The 21,948-nt window shown below is 35.4% G+C and overlaps 2 protein-coding genes across 2 annotated transcripts; both read left to right on the plus strand.

Annotated features, from left to right (window-relative positions):
- Positions 1-4,598: 4,598 nt before the first annotated feature.
- On the plus strand, positions 4,599-10,678 carry yif1a (Yip1 interacting factor homolog A (S. cerevisiae)). The gene is made up of 9 exons (XM_056472777.1): positions 4,599-4,661; positions 4,964-5,005; positions 5,356-5,597; positions 5,752-5,856; positions 6,084-6,162; positions 6,579-6,636; positions 7,200-7,355; positions 7,461-7,554; positions 10,046-10,678. Exons 2-9 carry the CDS (start codon positions 4,975-4,977, stop codon positions 10,202-10,204), a joined length of 924 nt encoding a protein of 307 aa, XP_056328752.1. The 5' UTR covers positions 4,599-4,661; positions 4,964-4,974; the 3' UTR covers positions 10,205-10,678.
- Positions 10,679-14,913: 4,235 nt separating this feature from the next.
- Positions 14,914-21,047, plus strand: si:ch211-145o7.3 (forkhead box protein N2). Its single transcript, XM_056472504.1, has 4 exons — positions 14,914-15,482; positions 17,022-17,143; positions 17,280-17,335; positions 20,572-21,047. The coding sequence occupies exons 1-4, from the start codon at positions 14,955-14,957 to the stop codon at positions 20,862-20,864; spliced, it is 999 nt and encodes a 332-aa protein (XP_056328479.1). The 5' UTR covers positions 14,914-14,954; the 3' UTR covers positions 20,865-21,047.
- The last annotated feature ends 901 nt before the right edge of the window (positions 21,048-21,948 follow it).

The raw sequence follows: 21,948 nt of genomic DNA on the forward strand, positions 1-21,948 counted from the left end.
CAAGAGCGCGGCTGCTTTTCCACAACTGAAGTCGAGGGTACACTAAAGTTTCAGCACGTTCCAGTGGAAAGACCACAATAAAGCACCATAAAGTGAATGAATGTCATAAATGGATGAAGGGGCATGAAACTATTTTCACTGCCTTTACCATTTAGCTGAATCATACTTACAGTATTGAAAGGGAAAATGACTCAGCTAAATGGCGAAATGTTGGTTCATGACCTTTCTATGTGAAAACCACAAACCGTTGGGCTGTTTACCCTAGACCTGTAATCTGATGTATTTTCAGCACAAGTGTTTTACAGCTGCAGAGCAGACACTGAAAACAAATGTTCTTTGGTAAGTTTCTCTCTTGGCCCAGTTTCCCGCTCTATGTGTATTTATTTGCAATATTAGCCCTCTAGTAATGATTTAAATGTAAAGTTTTGTCTTATGAAAAAACCCTTTCTGGGTGGCACAGTGGCTCAGTGGTTAGCACTGTTGCCTCACATCAAGAAAGTCACTCGTTCGAGTCCCAGTTGGGCCAGTTGGCATTTTTGTGTGGAGTTTGCATGTTCTCCGGGTGCTCCGGTTTCCGGCTTCCACAGGAACACATGCGCTATAGGTGAATTGGATGAACTAAATTGGCCATAGTGTATGAGTGTGTGTGCGAATGAGGGGCATTCACTGCGTTAAACATATGCTGGAATAGTTGGCGGTTCATTCCGCTGTGGAAACCTCTGAAATAGAGCTAAGCCGAAGGAAAATGAATAAAAGAACCCTTTCCCCAAACATTTAAAAAACACATTGTATGTAACCATTTATACTTCTATTAATATTTAAAATAATCTAAATGCCAACAATTGTGACAATATGTATTGACAATAACATTAACCCTCTGGAAATGATTTTAGGGGAATGTTTTATCTTTAAAAAATATAGTAATATAAGGTAATTAAAACACATTGTGACACTTTATGTTTAATGTTTCGACTGTCACACACATGCACACAGATACAAAATAAATGAGTTAATAAATAAACGTGGAAATGATGCTAAAAAAACTATAAAGCTATAACTACTGAGTTTTATTGTTAAAATATGGTAGCAACTTGTTTATTTACATTTTTTACTGTAATTTTAACAATATTTTACAATAAAATGACAATAAATGTAAAGTAAGATCAGTCGCAATTACAGGAATGTTACCGTTTACCAATTAACATGTTTTAATCTTAAGTTTGTTTTGCAGCCTATCATATAAATGACTTTTTAAAACATCACCTATAGACATCACCTATATGCGATACAATTGCAGGTTAACTATGTGTATAATAACTCATATTTAATTGTTTAACTTAGTTTGATTGTAATTCAATAATGTGCACCTTCTGTAAAGTTGCTTAGAAACAATAATCATTGTAAAAAGCGCTATACAAATAAACTTGAATTGAATTGAGTTGAATTAAAACCTTAAAAACACAGCTGAACTACAGTTTCACTTTCTAAATGCTCTTGAGGCCAACCAAATCAAATTCACAAGAAAGCACAGATGATTTCAGGTCTATTTTTATTAAACACAGTCTATTTACCACCACCATTCAAAATTTGCCCCTTTTCAGCATCATTATGACTCATTTTGGACTGTTTTGTATTACAACGCACTCAGTTCTCTGATCTGTTTATGCCAAAGGGAACAATGTTTGTAAAAATGAAACCACAAGTCTGAAAGAGTGATAATATCAAATGTATTTCCTCTAGCACGACGTCACAGTTCCTTTTAACCTACTTGTGTTTCCCCGCCCCTTTTTAAATGAAACCGAATTAGCAAATTTCATATTTGTTCTGGAAAGATCTGGTTGTAACCAGTGTTACTGCCTCATTAATGTGAATTATGACCTCAGCAGATTGGAATGCAGTGACGACACACTCTGCTTGCAACTCTACAACAAGCCTGGACATGCTGGAAAGGTGTCTGATAGGATGTGATGTTACTCAAGGTTTGTTACTGATGCAAACTATTTACGTATATCGATGTTCTGGACTTTAAGAAATTGATGGCACGTCCAATGCCAGTTTTTACATGTACAGTGCTCAACATATTTAAGTACACACCTCACAAACCTCTATAGGAAGCTTTACAATATTATATTTGTGCATATACATTAGATTAGTCAGTACTGAAGCCAAAATGGTCCAAAATTAGTACATCCAAGTTTATATGTTAAAAGAAAATATTAAATATATTTTTAAGAAGAGCAAAATGCAAGAGAAACTAAAAATGTATAAAATTTTGTTGAAATTTTGTAGGGTTTTTTCCAATATTTAGCATGAATTTAAATGTATAATCTTTTTTATTTTCTAAAGATGATCAGTCACTAAAACATTATTTTAATAAATATATCCATTTTATAAATCTCTTTTGTTCAAAGGCACCAGATTACCAATATCCACTGAGAAATTGATTAAAATGTACATTTTCAAAATAGGGTGTACTCATTTACGTTGAGCACTGTACATGACAAACATGTTGCTATTCTGTCTTTCTGATTGTTTCATTTCTACTAAAATATAATATAGTAAAATACTCCAGCACTATATTGTTTTTCTTTCTCCAAAGATTGAAAAAAAGATGTAATTATGTAATTGTTGCATGTAATGATGTATGAAGGGTTTTATTGAAATGATTTTCATTCGCACAGGCTTTAAATATGACATGATAAGACAGAATTAATTTAGTTATGCATCAACTTAACATAAAAGAAAGGCCATAAAGGATCCTAAATGTATTTGTTTTGGCTTTTTACAGGAAAAACAGAGGCATTTAAAAGGGTACTCTTTTTTTATTAGCAGTAGTAGCCATCAGCACATACAAATACAGTTTCAGCTATACCAGGGGTGCCCAAACTTTTTCTTATGAAGGGCCAAAAACTAAACTTGATTGTGGCTAGTGGGCCTCTCAGATGGTATAGTGGGCCAAATCAAAGGTTACAATGGGCCAACTTTTACCCACTCTATACAGTAGGGAAAAAAATTCAAACAAGTAAACAGGATAATACAGTCAGGCTAGGAGCTAAAATATACATCATAGAATAGAAAATTAGGAGAAATTATTAATGTAGTGCCAAAAAGGTGTCCATAGCTGCCAAAAGTCATCTGACCTTTGATGTATGTCATAGGTGAGTTTCTCGAGTTGAAATAGAATACATACTTGAGACAACCACATTTTAAAGGAGGGTACCTGAGGAGATGACCACTATAAAAGCATACATTTCTTTGCCAGATAGACCAAGACTAAAACAAATGCTTGGTGTTGGTGTCCAACACATTCTCTCCACCACATAACAAATAAAATTCCAAAGAAAAACTACATTTAAAATGGAGGTTATTATCTGTAAAAAAAAAAAGTGTAAAAAGTGTCCTATCTTACAGTTTTAAGTGTTTCTTTTTTTCAGGTAATAGCCTCCAAAGAGTATCCATTTTTGTCATTTTTAATGGACTAACCCAAACACTGGGATAAATTTGGTCCTATTAATTTAATAAAAAAATAACCTAAGAGTTGGGTTAGTCCCTACACTCATAATTGGGTTTAAATACCTCAGCATTTTTTTAGTTTTGGAGGTTTTCATTAAGTGCTTTTGTTTGTTTGTTTTTTGTTTGTTTGTTTTGTTTGTTTGTGTTTATTTGTTTGTTTGTTTATTTGTTTGTTTGTTTGTTTAACGTTAATAAAACTTCCAAAATAAAATTTAAAATGCTTGCTGTTTTGACTATTCTGTGTTCTGTATGGTTTATCAGAGAGATTTGTTCATATATAAAAACATAAATATGTGTGAAAACATTTATTTTGAGTTTAATGTAAACAATAAAAATAATGTAAACATTTTCAGCCTTGAGATAGAAATGTTTGTGATGTAGTATTTCAGTATTAGTAATAGTATAAAATTTTCTATTTTGTCTTTAATTTCTATAATTTTGAGAATTCAAAAAGTGCCACATATTGATAAATAATGTTATGATAGCTGTTTTAACATTAAGTTATGACTGAACTGCCTCTTGTTACAGTTATGAAATAGTTTGATAACTAGCAGGAAATGTTCATGGGTCAATGACATGACCACATTGAAATGGTCTATTAGTGTTAGTTTCAGGCACAGGGTAAAGGTTATTTTTATAGGTTGCTCAGAATAAAAAATAAACATTAAATTACTGGGTATGTAGAGATCTGGAGCATTAACATCATGGCGTGGTGTGAGAGGAGTGTCTCTATGGTGTCATTTTGTTTCACTTTGTTTAAAATGTTTATATCAGAGATGCCCAAACTAGGGCAAACTCGACTGGGTCAGTTGGCGTTTCTGTGTGGAGTTTGCATGTTCTCCCCATGTTTGCGTGGGTTTCTCCCACAAGTCCAAAGACATGCGGTACAGGTGAATTGGGTAGACTAAATTGGGTAGACTAAAAATGCAAGCATGTGTTTTCCTTTTGGTTGCCTAGCACTGCTTTTTTTTTTTTTTTTAGTTTTTTGATTGCCACGTGTGCAGCCAATCAAAATGCAAGACCTTCAGCCACGCAAACGTCAATTCATCCAATGCAATAGCGATGTTTTTCATCTCTGCCACGCAGGCACATTTCTCAGCAGCCAATGAGGAGCGAGTCGAGGCGGGCGCAAGAGTGAAGGCGTACCTGTGAGTAAAAGCTAGCACGAGAATTTACCTAAAAAACTCTATTTCAAATTTAGATTATAAGTGACTACCGATCGTTTACATCCGCATAAAATAAATCTATTCGTAGTCATTTTGGTACTACATCCACGATTAATCGCTCATGTTTTGTTAGCCATCTTTCAGATTAGCTACATAGCAAGCTAGTATATTATTAGTAGTCTGATGCTGCTGACATCAGATGCAACATATTAGTGAGGGGACTTGAAACGCTTGGATTGTAGATTTTCCAGTCTGTGAAGCTAATCACTTTTTTTTTTTTATAGCTGAACAGAAGATGAATTTCCAACAGCAAGGATACCGGGCAAGTACGTATGACAGAACTTAGCAAAAGATTGTTGCTTTCTTTGCTTTAACGTAACTTACGTGGACAACAACATACTGTACTTTAAAATCCGCGAACACGAGCAGTTTGACACCAAAGTACAATGTTGATAAAAGTAAAGTAACCGAGTACACCTTACTAGGTATCTTAGACTGATGACGTGTTGATGAACTCTTTGCCACATGTATTCATCTAGTAAGGGTTGCTTTTATATCACTGGTCATAAACAATGAATTGAAAATGAAAGTCTTTTATGTGACAATTCTCCAGAAGGGATGTTGTTTTATCCATAGTTGTTGTAATGATACCATTAATGCATTTTTTTACTTGCAGCAAAGCCCAGAGCCCGAGCATCTCCTCCCACTGGTGGTCCTATGCTTTTTGATGACACCAGTTCTGGACCCCCACCCATGAATAACCAGAACTACTATAGTTCAGGTTATAATATGGCGGAAATGCCAGCAGGCGGTCAGGAACCTGGAGTGGGCAACATTTTTGCAGATCCAGTGGCCAATGCTGCGATGATGTATGGCTCATCGCTTGCCAACCAAGGCAAGGATATTGTGAACAAAGAGGTGGGATGCCAGCTTAAGAGATATGCAGTGACATTTTCATGTTAATAGCATGGAAATAACTGTGACCTAATTGGAGATATCAGTGATCCATAAGTTCTGATAAATGCTGTCATTTTTATTGATTAGTTTCTCCATCCTGTAACCTGTTTTGCAGATTAACCGATTCATGTCAGTGAACAAACTGAAGTATTTCTTTGCAGTCGATACCAAATATGTTATGAAGAAGCTGCTACTTCTCATGTTCCCATACACGCATCAGGTAAAATATGAATTCCTGAATTGTGTTCAAAGTGATCATGTAAATGATCAATTAAGCATTAACAGACCAATGTTAGTGCATATAAACTTTATCCAAGCAGTTTTGATGTTTTTCTTTTTAAAAAAACGTGTACCGTATCTTTCTGTAAACAGATAGGTATAAACTTTGATTGATTCTAATGAATGTATTTACCTTATTGTAAATAAATGAATCTTAAATATTTCCAGGACTGGGAAGTACGTTACCATAGAGACACTCCTCTCACACCACGCCATGATGTCAATGCTCCAGATCTCTACATACCCAGTAATTTAATGTTTATTTTTTATTCTGAGCAACCTATAACATAACCTTTACCCTGTACCTGAAACTAACACTAATAGACCATTTCAATGTGGTCATGTCATTGGCCCATGAACATTTCCTGCTTGTTATCAAACTATTTCATAACTGTAACAAGAGGCAATTCAATCATAACTTAATGTTAAAACAGCTGTCATAACATTATTTACCAATATGTGGCACTTTTTGGATTCTCAAAGCTATAGAAATTAAAAATGTACAACAGGAAATACCTGGGACCATTGTTTTTGTTCACATCCCTAAACAATAGTACTGTGTTTGCCAAGTAGTAAACCATGAATCAGTATTGTTGAGTTCATAGAGCTGTGCCATTGCCTACACTTGAGTTCTGATTTCATCATTCTTTTGTTTTTGTTCAGCAATGGCTTTTATCACCTACATTTTGCTGGCTGGAATGGCTTTAGGAATCCAGAAACGGTGAGTGATGATAATTTTCCTGGGACAAAATTGATGTCAACAATATAGATGCTGGAGTACTTGAACGTTGACGTTTAAAATTCTTTTTTGCACAGTGTCTTTAGCATTGTCACAATCTCAAGTATTATTGTTGCCATTTATAGGTGCTTTTCAACATCATGGTATGGGTCAATTTGGTACAGCTCAGTTTTAGGGCACTGTGTTTCATAGAGTTCTGGAGGGACTGTTTTTTAGTACCATTTTGGATGAGTTTCCAATGAGCTGGACTATGCTATATTTAAGTGACCTATCATGTTGTGGGTTTGTTTACGTTGCACATTTGTATTGTATACAGTGATGTCACTGCAGTAGATGTGATGCAACTATAGTGATAATCTCATAATAATAATCCCACCTACTTTAAATGGAGAACCCGCTTTGAACTGCGATGTAGCATGCAAAACCGTACTGTACAATGCATCGGAAAAGCAGCTTTTAAAGTGTATTTATTTAGTTCCTAAGTATTTATTAAGATCTAAAGTGTATTTATGACACTTGTATGATTCCTAATGTTTTCTTCACAGGTTCAGTCCTGAAGTTCTGGGTTTGTGTGCCAGCACAGCTCTGGTTTGGATGATTATTGAAGTTCTTGTCATGTTGCTCAGTCTTTACTTGCTCACAGTTCACACAGACCTCTCAACATTTGACCTTGTGGCTTACAGTGGATACAAATATGTGGGGTATGTTTCTGTAGAATGCCTGATTCTGTTTGACAGGTTTAACGAAAGCAGCTGTGTTTTTATGTTGCGTTAAATGCTTTTTCTCTCTTGTTTTTTGTGTTTCAGGATGATTTTCACGGTGTTGTGTGGACTGCTTTTCGGCAGTGATGGTTACTATGTTGCTCTTGCCTGGTCATCTTGTGCCCTCATGTTTTTCATTGTGAGTTTTGCCTAAGATTCTTTTAATGGTGCTTAAACATTTCAGGGTACGTTTACATGACAACAGGGTACTAAATAAAAAAACGGTTTTGAAAAAAAATAGTGTACTGATTACGACAGCCAAAACAATCCTACTTCACATAGAATCATGATAATGATTTAAATACTTTATGCCAATCAAGTAATTGGCAAAAAAAAAGTGTCGATTCATTTGTAGCCGTGTCTGAGTTCGCTAGATAAGTTTAGAGGTGCACCCAGTTCATCAACTCCTCCAGAAAATATACCTGGATTAGGGGTGGGCGATATGTAAAAAATATCATATCCCGATTTTTTTCTGGGGAAATCACGATTCACGATTTTTATCCCGATTTTTTTTTTTTTAAGTTGGTTTTTTAAGAATATTTTGCAAATTACAAAGGTACAATACAACCAAACTAATGTCCCCATATAAAAATATACTCTTAGTATGTATGTATAAGAATATTTTAATCAAGTGAAGATTTAATGCAAGTGCTATTCTGCAAAGAAAGAACATTCAACAAGACTTGCATTACAATTACTGTACCATCAAATCTAACAAATCAGCTTATTAGACATAGATCCTCAGCAACACCTTCAAAAATGTAAATGGCTTATTTTTTTAAAAAGTTAAATAAAGTTTAAATAAAAATATAACTGTCAATGCAAGTGCACAGACTTTAGCATAACTCCCAAAATAAACATTGGCTTAGAAAAGAAAAATAAACATACAAAGAGTAAACTACCTTTTGTACTCTGTTAAGTTCCATAGATTTTTGTTAAATCAGCCGTTGTAGCGAAAAACTTTACGTTTTGAATTTTATTTTGAATCTTGCTGCGGCACTCTGAATAAAGCTGTGTAATGGCAGTGGAGGAAAAATATTTGCGGCTGGGTATTTCGTAACGTGGATCTACGACTTTGAACAATCTTTTAAAGCCCTCATTTTCCACAGTCTTTATAGGAATCATGTCTTTGGTCAGGTAAAATGTCACGGCATCAGTTACGTCTTTCCAGCGCTTGCTCGTTCTCTCATACGGAGTTCCTTTATGATATGTTTCTTTCGTTAGAGTTGTTTGTTTAAGCCTTGTCGTTTCTGGCTGCTTGGTTGTACCTGGTGATGTACTCGCGTGGGGTCCTTTTAAAATTTGACTCTCCGCATATTCTTTCGGGTGCTTTCTCTTGAGGTGGTTAAAAAGGTTCGTTGTGTTGCTATCCGCCGTGCGAATCTTATCATTGCAACATTTGCAATTAACTGTTATTTGCGCTGTGTCTGTTAGCAAAAATCCGAACCATTTCCATACAGAAGTTGAATTTTTTTTAGGAACCAACTCTGTGTTTCCCTCCATTGTCACCGACTCTGTCTATCGAACTGCAAAGGATATGACGTGTTGTGCACTTTATATGGCGATACAACGATTCTTCCGAAAAAGTGGATCGTGCAGTAATTTTGATCGTCCACGATCAAATATCGTGTTATCGCACAGCCCTAACCTGGATGATGGAGCTTTCAGCTGTGCTTTTAGACTGAGCCGAGCCCAGTTTGATGAACTCTTGTCTGGTGTTGGCAAGAGGATTTCTCCCGGACACCAACAACAGGCGTTACGTCATAATCACGCCCCTACAAGACAAAGCTCATGATTGGTTAACGTGGTGCGAGTGTCTGCCAAAGTTGAGATTTACCAACTTGTGCGAATCGTGCAAAACGCTCAACTCGCGCGTATTGTGCCGCAGGATGTCTATTCGCGTATTTGCATTGATCCGCGTCTGGTGTGAATGCAGCATGTCTTCCTACATGTGGTCCACCATTGTTGTGGTTGCCAGGTTCTCGCACATTCCTATAATATGCATGCATATGTCGTCTTTGGGGGGTGACATGGTGGCTCAGTATTTAGCACTGTCACTTCACAGCAAGAAGGTCGCTGGTTCAAGTCCCGGCTGAGTCAGTTGGCATTTCTGTTTGGAGCTTGCATGTTCTCGTGGGTTTTCTCTGGGTGCTCCGGTTTCCTCCACAGTCAAAAGACAAGCGCTATAGGTGAATGGAATAAACTAACTTGACTGTAGTTTGTGTGTGAGTGTGTATGGGTGTTTCCCAGTACTGGGTCGCAGCTGGAAGGGCATCTACTGTGCAAAATAAGTTGGTTGTTCATTCTGCTGTGGCAACCCCTGATAAATAAAGGGACTAAGGTGAATGAATGAATATCATTTTTGTTTTCACAAAGACGTTTTATTTTTTATTCATATATTTATTTGCCATTTTTTTAAAATATAAACAGTATCGTTTTTAATAAGAGTTTGTGCAATCATACACAAGTTTTATCCGAAGGTCATGTTTTTAGGCCCCCAACATGGTGTTGTCATGTAAATGAATGGCCAAAAAGCATTAAGATTTTCTGCTTTTATTGGAAAACTGTGTGAAAGGGCTGTATGTTTTAGATTCTTTTTTTTCTAAAATGAATATTATTATCATTTTCAGGTTCGTTCTCTAAAAATGAAGATCCTGTCTTCAATCTCAGCAGACTCTATGGGTGCAGGAGCCAGCGCCAAACCCCGCTTTCGCTTGTACATAACAGTGGCATCTGCCGTCTTTCAGCCATTCATCATTTACTGGCTCACTGCTCATTTGGTCAGATGACCTCCAGTATTTATTTATATTATGAAGGGACTTTAAAATGACAGTGCTGGACTGGGATGATTTTGGCATTGCTACAGAAAAGTGACTTACCATGATTGTGTTTTTCTTCACGGAGGATTTGATCTTTGATATTGCCTCTGTCTGCATTGACAGTTGCAGATAATTTTTTTGAAAATATATTTAAACCTTTTTTTTTTGGATGTTTTTTCTGCCATTGTTTTCACATGGACAAAATGGGAAAATAACAGTTTGACTGCTCTTGTGTGCTCTTCGCCATGCTGCATTGGTGTCACAAAATCCAGACTTTCTCTAAGAGGCATGTTAATTTATCTGCCCTGTGCTGTGATTCTCATGTGATGTGTAATTGGTGAACACACGGTCAACTCAAGTGTCCTTCTTTTTCTGATAATCCATGCATGAATAGCAGTGTTTCCTTCTTTATAGCAAAATAAATCCTATAATTTAGGCTTTTAATGTGTGTGCAGCTGCTTTCCATCATTAAAATAATTGATTTTAGCTCAATACATATACAGTGCATTAGTACCTGCACAGTGTTCTGCAGCTCTGCTTCATGAAAGGCTTTTCCCCATCGGGATTTTTTTAAAGTCTTTGTTAAAGTGAGCCAGCAAATTAATCAAACGATGATTTAAAACATTGCAAAATTTAATGTGAAGCAAAGTCAAATAATGTAAATAAGTCAAAAAGACCTGTTAACAAGACTGTCTGCCTCTATAATCACATACTATCTGAGTAAGTACTACATTTAACTTACTTTATGACTGCTAGAAAGGTATGTTTTATATCAGGGGTGTCTAAACTAGTGCTGGAGAGTTTAGCTCCAACTTGCTTCAACACAACTACCTGGAAGTTTCTAGCATATTGAGTAAGAGCTTGATTAGCTGGTTCAGGTGTATTTGATTTGGGTCGAGGCTAAAGTCTCCAGGACACTGGCTCTCTAGGCCTGAGTTTGGACACCCCTGCTCTATATAGTTTCTATACCACAGATCTCAAACTCAATTCACGGAGGGCTGCAACTTTGCACAGTTTTACTCCAATCCTAATCAAACACAGCTGATCCAGCTAATCAAAGTGTTCAAGACTACTAAAGACTATTAAGCTGTGGTCACACGAGAGTTTAAGCTTACGAAAAGTGGCAGGATTAAACAACATGATTAAGACGTTTAAAAAAAGCGAGCGATTGGTCCATGTTTTAAACTTCTGTCCAGAGAAGTCATGTTTTGATTTTCGATTGGTATCACACAATCATGTGATGCGATTTCGCAGGTCAGAGTTGACCAAGCTTTGACTTTCCAACGCAGCGAACTGCGAAACCTGTCGCAGGAGCTCGTGTTTCCGGTCTGACACATTGGCGTGCGTATGAATGGAAGTCTCTTTGGAGAAAAGTGCATTGTGACCGCAGCTTAAAGCAGGTGTGAATTGGAGCTGGTTGGAGCTAAACTATGCAGAGCTGCAACCCTCCAGGAATTGAGTTTGAGACCATTGTTCTATACAGTATGATATTGTACTATATAATTTGCAGTGCACCATGGGAGTGGGTGGAGCTTATCACTGCGATTTAGTTTAATTGGCGGTACTACCAGCCTGACCTGACGAGGAAACGTAAGTATTTTACGTTTTGTCATTTTAGTGGCGAATTCGTACGAGTTTAGTCGTATGAAAATGTAAGATTTTTAAAAAGGAGGCGTGGCACCTAACCCCAACCGTCATTGGGTGATTAGCAAATTGTACGAATGAGATCGTACGAATTAATACGGATTAGCCACTAAATCAAAAGTTACAAATTGCCGTGAGATTGTGTTGGGTACTACATGTCTGGCAACATGATAAATGTAGTTTATAGCACAAATTCAGCTACCAAATTTGATTGTTTTAAAAATGAAGTTGAATTTATGACTTCAGATGGGTTCGTATCGATTAACAACTTCAATGCTCAAACAGGTCTGTCTCTAAAGTTTAATCAGTTATCGTTCCCTATCAGTGCTGGGTTGCGTATGGAAGGGCATATAAAAACATATGCTGGATAAGTTGGCGGTTCATTCCGCTGTGGCGACCCCTGATTATTAAAGGGACTAAACCGAAAAGGAATGAATGAATGATTTATGCAGAAATTTGAGGATTTTATGTGTATTTATCTATTTACTTACTTGCGTATTTATATATCGTTTAATTTATGCAGGAGTTTGATGATTGAGTTGTTAGTTTATATATTGTTTTTGCAGGTTTCGTCCTCCATATTAAACAGGTTGAAATGTTAAAATGTCTTTGTATGCTAAGAAGAAAATGAGTGAAGTTATTACCTCCACGACCGTCTGTTACAGCTGATATATCTAAAATAAGCCATTGCGTTTAGAGGCCAGCATGTTGTAAATACAAAAGATAAACATTAACTGCCTTTTCCACCAAATATATCGTGGCCCTTTAAGGAGGGGTCGTAGAGGCGCGCCGGCTGCAAAGCGTCCTTCTGGTTGCCAAGGAAACGTGAGAAAGGACAGAACGCAGACAGGACGGGAAAGTGAGAGACATAACAGCTCCTATTACAGATTTTTCAACACGCTGACAGAAACTTTAAACTTAACAGAGAGCAGAATTGGAGGTCGAATGCAATAAATTCACAGCTATTTGTTTAGGTAAGTTTTTCGCTCCTCTGGCTCTTTTGTATTAGCTTCACGCGAGCATGAATGCTTGGGTAATTATTCGAAATGTAACTTAATATTCTTGCGCCATTTTCTCAGGTGTATGAGACCATGTGCCTTGTCTTTCTGTGTTTGTCATGTACTGGAGTAGTCGAATTACTTTTTTAAACTCATTTATTAAACAGTCTGCTCATATTTTGCATTAATTAACTGTTAGCTGTCCATCAAACCTGTGTTTGTTCAGCACCAGTTGAATGGTGTATTATTTCTCGCTTGACTACCTTTGCTCAATCATTTACTTACTTATGCACTCAGGACTAAAAACGTAATTGTATTTGTATTGAAGGGCACTGACTTTTCCTTCTAGGGTTTAATACTCTCAATGTTATTATTGTTTTTTTAATTAAAATATTATTATTTTTTAAATATAATTCATGTATTTGTGATCATACAGTATGTATACAATCAGGGCATGTCCGGTGTCTTATTATGGGACATTCTACCAGAAACGTACATTATCAATGAAAACATAAATACAGTGAATAAAATGTATTTCATGCCAGAACATTTCTAAAATTGACCGATGGTTGATTTCTGTAAGTTGTTCTGTGGTGAAATATGTCATTCATTTTTTTTAAATATTAAAAACACTTACAACAAGTACAAACCCTGTCATTGTCCTCAGCCCAATTGAACCTACAACTTTAATAGTTTTGTTATGCCAAAAAATGTCATTTAGAAATAAATACTTCAGAAATAGTTAAAGTTATCATTCACATCAATTTATTAAAAACATAAAATTATAAATAAGTTCTATAAAATAAATACTACAAATAAATTTACAATTGTCCCCATGTTTCTGTCAGTCCTGCCACATTTGCATTATATTTAACATAAATTGCGTGCAATACACGTTTAAGGCTATGACTTGGAAGTGACATCATTTGATGGAGGATAAGCTGACAGTGATCAAGGATGCGTTCTATCATTGAATGGTATGATTTTATGCTTGTTTTTGTATGATATTTTTGAGGAGGACAAGCTTAAATCAGGCCCTATCACATTTTTATAAGTAAAAATTCACGTATCTGGTAGAATGTCCCTTATTTAAAATATACTTTAATTATGATTTTCTTATATTATGTTTTTGTTCTATACAGGTCTGATATTGGTTCTTTTACATTTCAGATCAAAATATTTTCATTGATAGGAATTTATCTTAAATGACAATTCAAATTTAAATGGCAATGATTTCATGTGTAAGTGAAGATCAAGGTTTCTTTTTTTAACTTTTCTGAAGTTATGAACATTGGTATCATTCTGTATAAAAACATCTGAAACAAATTAAATAATTTTTGACAAATTGTAATTTTAATAATTTTATCTATAAAATGTTGAAGAAATGTCATCAAAAGTTTGCTCAAAAATAATATTTCCTCCAAAATAAATTGAGGGAAACTTATGTAAGACAGATAATATTTTTTCTTATTTGTTTTATTTTGGCTAGAATAAAAAGCAGTTTTTAATTTTTAAAAGTCCATTATAAGGTCAAAATTATTAGCCCCTTTAAGCTATTTTTTTTAATAGTCTACAAAACAAACCATCGTTATACAATAACTTGCCTAATTACCCTATCCTGCCTTAACCTAATTAACCTAGTTAAGCCTATAAATGTCACTTTAAGCTGTATAGAAGGGTCTTGAAAAATATCTAGTCAAATATTATTTACTGTCATCATGGCAAAGATTCTTAAAACTATTGTTTAGAAATGTGTTGACAAAATCTTCTCTCCGTTAAACAGAAATTGGGGAAAAAATAAACAGGGGGCTAATAATTCAGACTTCAACTGTATACTAAACCGCATTATACTTTTAGGCATTGTTAGAATATAAAGGCCTATATATATATTTAATTATCTGGTCTACTGGTAAGGAACTCTGTTTCATATTCTCACCTACAACAATTTTCATTGACATTTGTCACTTTGAGTGTTGATTTCAGGCCTGTGTGTACAGTGCATTAACATCAAGCCCTCTGTGTATTTCTACAGTTCAACAGATGAATGTGTGGACCTGTATCTTACAACTGGGAGACAGATGGAGATAAACACACAAGCACTGCCACCCCACTCTCCTCTACATTTCCCCAGAAATAATTCAGAAGCTCTGCCTCTTTCCCCTTCTCTTCCACAGTCTGCATCCCTCCATTCCTCCCATCTCCTCTCTTCATCCAGCCCGCGGGTCTCTGGAGGCTCACACTGCCTCAGCCCCTCCACAGCACCTGAGCAGGATGACCTGACCTGCCTCAACTGGCTGCATCAAAGAGGGAATCTATTGCCCCTACAACCTTTGCCTAAAATCAGCACACTGCCCCAGACGTTTGAGCCCATTCCTGCCCAACATCTGCCATCATCCCCGGCCAAACCGCCGTACTCTTTTAGCAGTCTCATCTTCATGGCAATAGAAAACTCGCCTGAGAAGAGCCTCCCCGTGAAGGGTATTTATGAGTGGATTGTGGAAAACTTTCCCTATTATAGAGAGGCTCCAGGTGGATGGAGGAACTCTGTCCGACACAACCTGTCCTTGAGCAAGAGCTTCCAACGAATACATCGAGACAAGAGTCAAGTACGTCATGCTTATTAAAACGGTCATTTCACAATTGACAATTGGTCAAAATAACAAAAGCTTACTGAAAATCAGGTTTATTGCAACAATTATTGCTTTCTTAACTTTTCTGAAGTTAAAATGAAGGTAACCTGCCTCAAAATAATGATATCTTTTTAGACCAGTTGTTATTTGCTCTCAAGGACAGCAACTGCATTTTAAATTTAGGAGGAAATCAGTCATCAGTAGTTTGCAGAACATAAAAAACACATTCATTCATTTTACTTTAGCTTAGTTCCTTCATTCATCAGGGCACACCACAGCGGAATGAACCGCCAACTTATCCAGCATATGTTTTACACAGCGGATGCCCTTCCAGCTGCAACCCAGTACTGGGAAACATCCTTACACACTAATTCACAGACATTCATTTCAGCCAATTTAGAAACCCACATTAACACGGGGAGAACATGCAAACTCTACACAGAAATGGCAACTCACACGGCCGGGTCTCCTTCTGTGAGGCGGTAGTGCTAACCACTGAGTCACTGTGTCACCATAGCACAATTTACTCAAACTATAAATTGTATATTCAGAGAAACTTAGAAACTTTGTCGTATTTTTTTCCACAGCTAGTTGCTAAGGCTTTCCCGAAAAGAAAAAATATATAATCGAAAATATTGTAAAAGGTTTCTTGCTCTGTTAAACATCACTTGGAAAAAAATAAAATAAATAAATATATATATAATTTTTTTTTAAATATATATACATATACATATACGTATATGTATATATGTGTGTATATATATATATATATATATATATATATATATATATATATATATATATATATATATATATATATATATATATATATATGTATATGTATATATATATATATATATATATATATATATATATATATATATATATAAAAAAAAAATATATATATATATATATGTATATTTAAAAAAAAAAAAAAAAAAAATATATATATATATATATATATATATATATATATATATATGTGTGTGTATCTACAGTACACAGCATAAATGAGTACACACCCTTTGAAAATGTATATTTTATCAATTTCTCAGTAAATATAGACAAAACATTTTGGTGCATTTAAAATAATTAAAATATTTAATGAATATAACTACATTTTAATTCAAAGGAAGTGTTGCAAAAAAAAAAAAAACTAACAGAATACTAAATTTTTAATTTTGTATTTATATGGTTCTCTTTATTTAAAAAAAATGATGTCATATTTTTTTTCATAACATATTCAATGGGGTTTACACATTGTTGCACCATAATTCCAAGTTATTTTGTTAGATTAGTTGCAGTCTCGCTTTGATACTGACTTATCTAATGTATGTACACACTTTCTTATAATATCTTATTTTAAATCATCCTTTAGAAAGTATTAATTTAAAAGAGAGATTAATAAGGGGTGTACTCATTTATGTTGAGCACTGTGTGTATTATTATTATTTCTATTTTTCTTTTTTCAAATTGTCTCATTTGTATTGTCTGTGTTTCTGTGTTGTTTTGCAGTCAGTTGGAAAAGGCTCATTATGGCGCGTTTGTCCAGAATATCGTCCCGCTCTTCTGGAAGTTCTCAGAAAAACACATTATTGTCATCGTACAAACAGAAGCTTGTTGAACAAGCCTGTTTTGTGAGTTGGATCTTCTTTAAATTAATGTTCCACTTGTGTGATGCTTGACACTGGATTATGTGATTATATATAAACTGCATGATTCATTATGATTTACGATACTAATACAAGCATATCTGATCTCTATTCTGAACAGGTTGCAGGCGACTGATAATGGGCAGAACATGTTTAGTGATACCATGGAAATGTCAGGTCAGACATTTTATACAAGTTTTGCATTTAAAGGGATAGTTCACCCAAATATTTTGAAATCATTTACTGCTCTGCCTTTCTTTGTTGAACCCAAAATATTGTGAAAAATGTTGGAAATCAGTAGACTTTAAATACCATAAACATCGTCCCACTGGTACCAAACTTTTTCAAAATATCTTATTTTGTGTTCAAAATAATAAAGAAACTCATAAAGGTTTGGTATCACTTGAGGTAAGTTATTTTTATTTAGGGTAAACTGTCCCTTTAACTTTAATGAAAGTCTGCAAATCATTTTTGATTAGCAGATTTATGGTGGGGAATTTAAGAGGTGTGCTCATGTTAGCTACAATTTATATATAAAATGTAAGGCCCATTGTCAAACTCAATAGGGCTGGGATGTATATTTAAGGCCCAAGGTGTTTTTACATGCAATTTATTTTATTTATCTTTGCTATTTGGGCTTATTGGAACCCAATTTGAATAAAAATCTAAGTATCATCTTTTGATATGATGTATTTTTAGAGAAAAATATGTGGACTGATTTTACATAAAACACTTTTTCCTGAATGTTTTTTAATGCATATTTAACAGAATTTTTTTTTACTTGCTTTGACTATCAGAGAGTGAAAACAACATTTTTCCCATTTTGGACAGTTAAAAATAGTGTGCTCCATATGCTGCAAAACAGTTGCAGAATGACACTGTATGTCTGTAACAAAATATAAAAGATTCAAAGTATTTTAAATAGCCACTTAAGAGCTAAAATGTGCACACACGTATGTGGACACTCAAGCCCTAGGAGGATATGGAAGAACTCACACAGGAGTCACATTTTAAACCAAATTTCAATGTGGTCACACACATTCTCATGAATACAAGGAATATCTGTGTTTTCCACCCTCATGTTAATGCAATATACAGTGCTTTTTAGGCAATCTGACTTCCAGACCTGATTTCTGATGCTTTTGTCTCTCATAGACTTTAGTTCATGTCAGTCTATACCACCCTATCTCAATAGCAAAACAAACAACAACAAAATCTCAGTTTCACAATAGAAGACAAATGTATATTTTTATTAACTTATTATTATTGTTATTATTATTATTACTATTATTGTTTCGGTTACAGATCACTGCAAACGATTATCCAGACCTCCACACATCTAGTTTTGACATCCTTCAGGCATTAACAAGGGGGCCAAACACCCTGTAATTTGCACCTTGTCTATAAACTATAAATCCAGAGAAACTTTCAGAGAGTTTTCAAGTGCTACCTTTATCTTGTGCACAGCTGTATATGGTGTGGGCTTCACTTAGATTTCGGTAAACCCTTTATCCACTTTTTCCAGGCACAGTGTGTTTTGTGAGCTGTTGTCTTGGTCACAGCCAGACATTACCCTAGCAACCTATAGCCACACTGACATAATGACCGGCCTCTCTGTCAGACTGTTTTACTACAGGGTCAGTCAAGTAAAGTAGTCTCACAAAACAGACGGTTTGCTCTGCTCGCCTGCACAAATCTTTCACCACATATCACCAATTAAATAAAACTACTCCAATAATGAAAAAGGTGTTTTGGATGTTTGTAACGTGCAGTGATATCAAGATTGTTATTTGTTCATTTTCTTCCATTTTTATTTAACTGACAAAAGGGTATCACTTTATCTTGATGGTCCCTTTAACACATTTTGTTAAATTTAAGTTACACTGCATATACATGCCAACTAATTCTCAATAGATTATATGTAGACTGTTAGGTTAGGGTTAGTGTAAGTTGACATGTACTTGCAAAGATTCTTATAGTCAGTTAAATGTCTGTTGAAGGAGCAGTATCAGCAGATAATAAGCAGACAGTCTACTAATACTCAAATGAGTAGTAATTGGCATGTAGTGGCAATGCAACTTTTAGTCAACAAAATGTGCAATAGGGACCATCAAAATCAAGGGTTACCGGCAAAAGTTCTAAGAAAATATTTACAATGTTTTCACTGACCAAATAAATTATATTCTATAAATATAAGGATATTTTAATTTAACAACTTGCAACTGAGACATATTTAACAGTGTCACATCATCTTTCATCTAATTGCAGTGTTTAATTGTTTGGGAATCTGGGATTATAATTGTCGAATTTTTAAAAGCAAAAGCTGAAACGTGAACTCATTTAACCCCAGCAGACATTTCTCTGTCTTTTTGACTCTGAGATGAGCTCTGGCACAGATAACCCAGCAGAATTACTGCGCAGAAATGACCCATGGCTTTCTCGTCTGAAGTGATAAAGATTTAAGTTGCATTTCTTGATGCTGCAGCAGACTATGTGCAGATTTCCTAGGTAATCCTGATACAGTGATCCCTCGCTATAATGTGGGTCACCTTTCACTGCCTCGCAGTTTCGCTGATTTTATTATTTTTTTGTGCAATTTGACACTTTTTAACAGCGCATTGTGTTCTGCATCCTGATTGGCTGTAGACCATCGTCAATCAATCTCCTCCGTGTCTCCTGTACATTACAGAATGAGCACAACTTGCCAAATTAACATAAACCTTCGATCGCTAGCAGTGTGAATTTCAACAAGGATACAAAAAAGGTTGTAACCCTCCGCAGCAAGACCACCGTAAAGAGGGTTGCACACCAGAGGCACCGCACCATGCAGGGCCATGTATTTTAGAATTGTTAGCATGGGTTTCTATCAGGGTACGCACACCTGCACCGCAAGTCAGTGGCTGTCTGCGATGCCCAGCTATGACTCAGGACACTGTGCTTATTTCTGCCACGCCACAGAGTTGCATCTGAATAATTTCATTTTAACTAACACACGAATGCTTGCTCGGTGTGTGTTACTTCCAACTGTCATGAGCACAGCGCATCTGGTGTGCGACCCCCTTAAAGATGGAGTCTGCTTTAGCTTTAGGATATTTTGGGGCCTTTGTGATTTTGCAATTGAGCTTTTATTTAGCCTCTGTGCCAGCGTTTTGTAGAGTGAGTTGCAGCAAAATCTAAAACAGTTTATATTTACAAAATACATTTAATTTTGTCAGTGGAAACTATTTTTTTTTTTTCAGTTAAATAAAGTTAAATAGAATTACTTCATTTTGTTGCACTTCACCAAATTTTAAAACTGCAATGGCACATCAGTACAGTATTTGTGTTTTTTAGCCTTTGAAATGAATGAAAGAAAATTCTTGTAAATTACTGAGACTGCATTACATAAACTGCTGTTTTCCATCGTTTCTCAGATCTAGATTCTCTGTCTTCAAACCCACCGTGTTCATTTACACCTGATCACGAAGAGCTCGTTCCCATGGAGTCTGTGGGACTTCCTGAAGTCACTGGCGAGGATTCAGAGAAGGATCCACTGGCTGACAGTGGGTACATTGAGTTACACTACTATCAGTATCAGCAGTATCAGTACCTGGTTCTTCCAGGAGACACTGAGTTGGACCTGGAGACGGTTGAGATCCTGCAGCTCGATGCAGAGGCTCAGGAGGCCGCAGGGTCACTGCTCGACCTCGCAGGGGGAAACCATTAAGAGGTGACCTGTGTGTGCAAGTACAAGCAAGAAGAGTTAATGGCGAGAAAACTCTACCCCAGCAAACAATTTTGTGTTAAATAGACGTCTAAAAGACAAAGCTAAACTTAGACTTTCAGTGAAAATCTAACAGACATCTAAGAATAGCCCAAAACCAGACTAGTCGTCAAATAGACAGATTAGACAGACTTTATATGTGTAGTCATTCATTTCTGTTTATTTGATGACTAGTCTAGTTTTGGCCTATTAGACGTCTATTACATTTTCACTGACAGCCCAAATTTAGCCTTGTTTTAGCCAAAATGACTATGTTTAGACGTCTATTAGACATATATTAGACATCTTTTTTTAAAATGCTTGCTGGGCTGCTTGATGTACTGTTGGCACTTTATAACTGCCTAAACTTCTGCTTAAGGGATAGTTCACACAAAAATTTGAATTCTGTCATCATTTACTTGTTTTGAACCAGAACTTTCTTCATCTGTTAAAAACAATCGAATAAGAAAAACTTTGACTTCCATTGTATATTTGTTTTTCTCACTATGGATGTCAGTGGCTACAGGTTTCCAACATTCTTTAAAATATCTTCGTTTGAAAATTTAAACTCTAAAAGGTCTGGAATACTTGAGGTAATTGAGTAAATGATGAGTGAATTTTCATTGAGTGAACTATCACTTTACTGTCATAAAAGGTGCAACATAAGCAATTTTAAATAATGTAGTGATATGAAACACTGTGAGGTTATCCTTGGGTTTAGTATATTGTGGGTTGAGAAAAGCATCAGCAAAAGGACAAAGTGTCAGAATAAAGAACAAAATATTTATTGTTCATACTTGTTACCAAGATTTAATGCACTTCCATGCCATCGTTCATTAAATCACTCCTATTAAGGTTTGTTGAATTGTTCAAATAAAAAAGGGATACAATGATTTTCTTTTTAAAGAAAATTAGCTCTTTTTTTTTTTTTTACCAAAAGAGATTGTTCAAAATTATGAACATATTCAAGTATTATGAAGACAAACTGCCAGATGTTAGACTGGGTAGATGGAAAGATTAATATATCTAACCATTGTTTCTTTGTTGA

The sequence above is a fragment of the Danio aesculapii genome, chromosome 14 (assembly GCF_903798145.1).
Source record: "Danio aesculapii chromosome 14, fDanAes4.1, whole genome shotgun sequence".
Lineage (NCBI taxonomy): Eukaryota > Metazoa > Chordata > Actinopteri > Cypriniformes > Danionidae > Danio > Danio aesculapii.

What these genes read in the sequence shown, in the direction of transcription:
- yif1a (XM_056472777.1), top strand. Translation starts at nt 4,975, where the DNA reads ATGAATTTCCAACAGCAAGGATACCGGGCAA. An exon ending in TGTTCCCATACACGCATCAG is followed by an intron (nt 5,857 to 6,083) that starts GTAAAATATGAA and finishes AAATATTTCCAG; the next exon opens with GACTGGGAAGTACGTTACCA. An exon ending in GTGCCCTCATGTTTTTCATT is followed by an intron (nt 7,555 to 10,045) that starts GTGAGTTTTGCC and finishes TATCATTTTCAG; the next exon opens with GTTCGTTCTCTAAAAATGAA.
- si:ch211-145o7.3 (XM_056472504.1), top strand. Translation starts at nt 14,955, where the DNA reads ATGGAGATAAACACACAAGCACTGCCACCCCACTCTCCTCTACATTTC. An exon ending in TTGTTGAACAAGCCTGTTTT is followed by an intron (nt 17,144 to 17,279) that starts GTGAGTTGGATC and finishes TATTCTGAACAG; the next exon opens with GTTGCAGGCGACTGATAATG. An exon ending in TGATACCATGGAAATGTCAG is followed by an intron (nt 17,336 to 20,571) that starts GTCAGACATTTT and finishes ATCGTTTCTCAG; the next exon opens with ATCTAGATTCTCTGTCTTCA.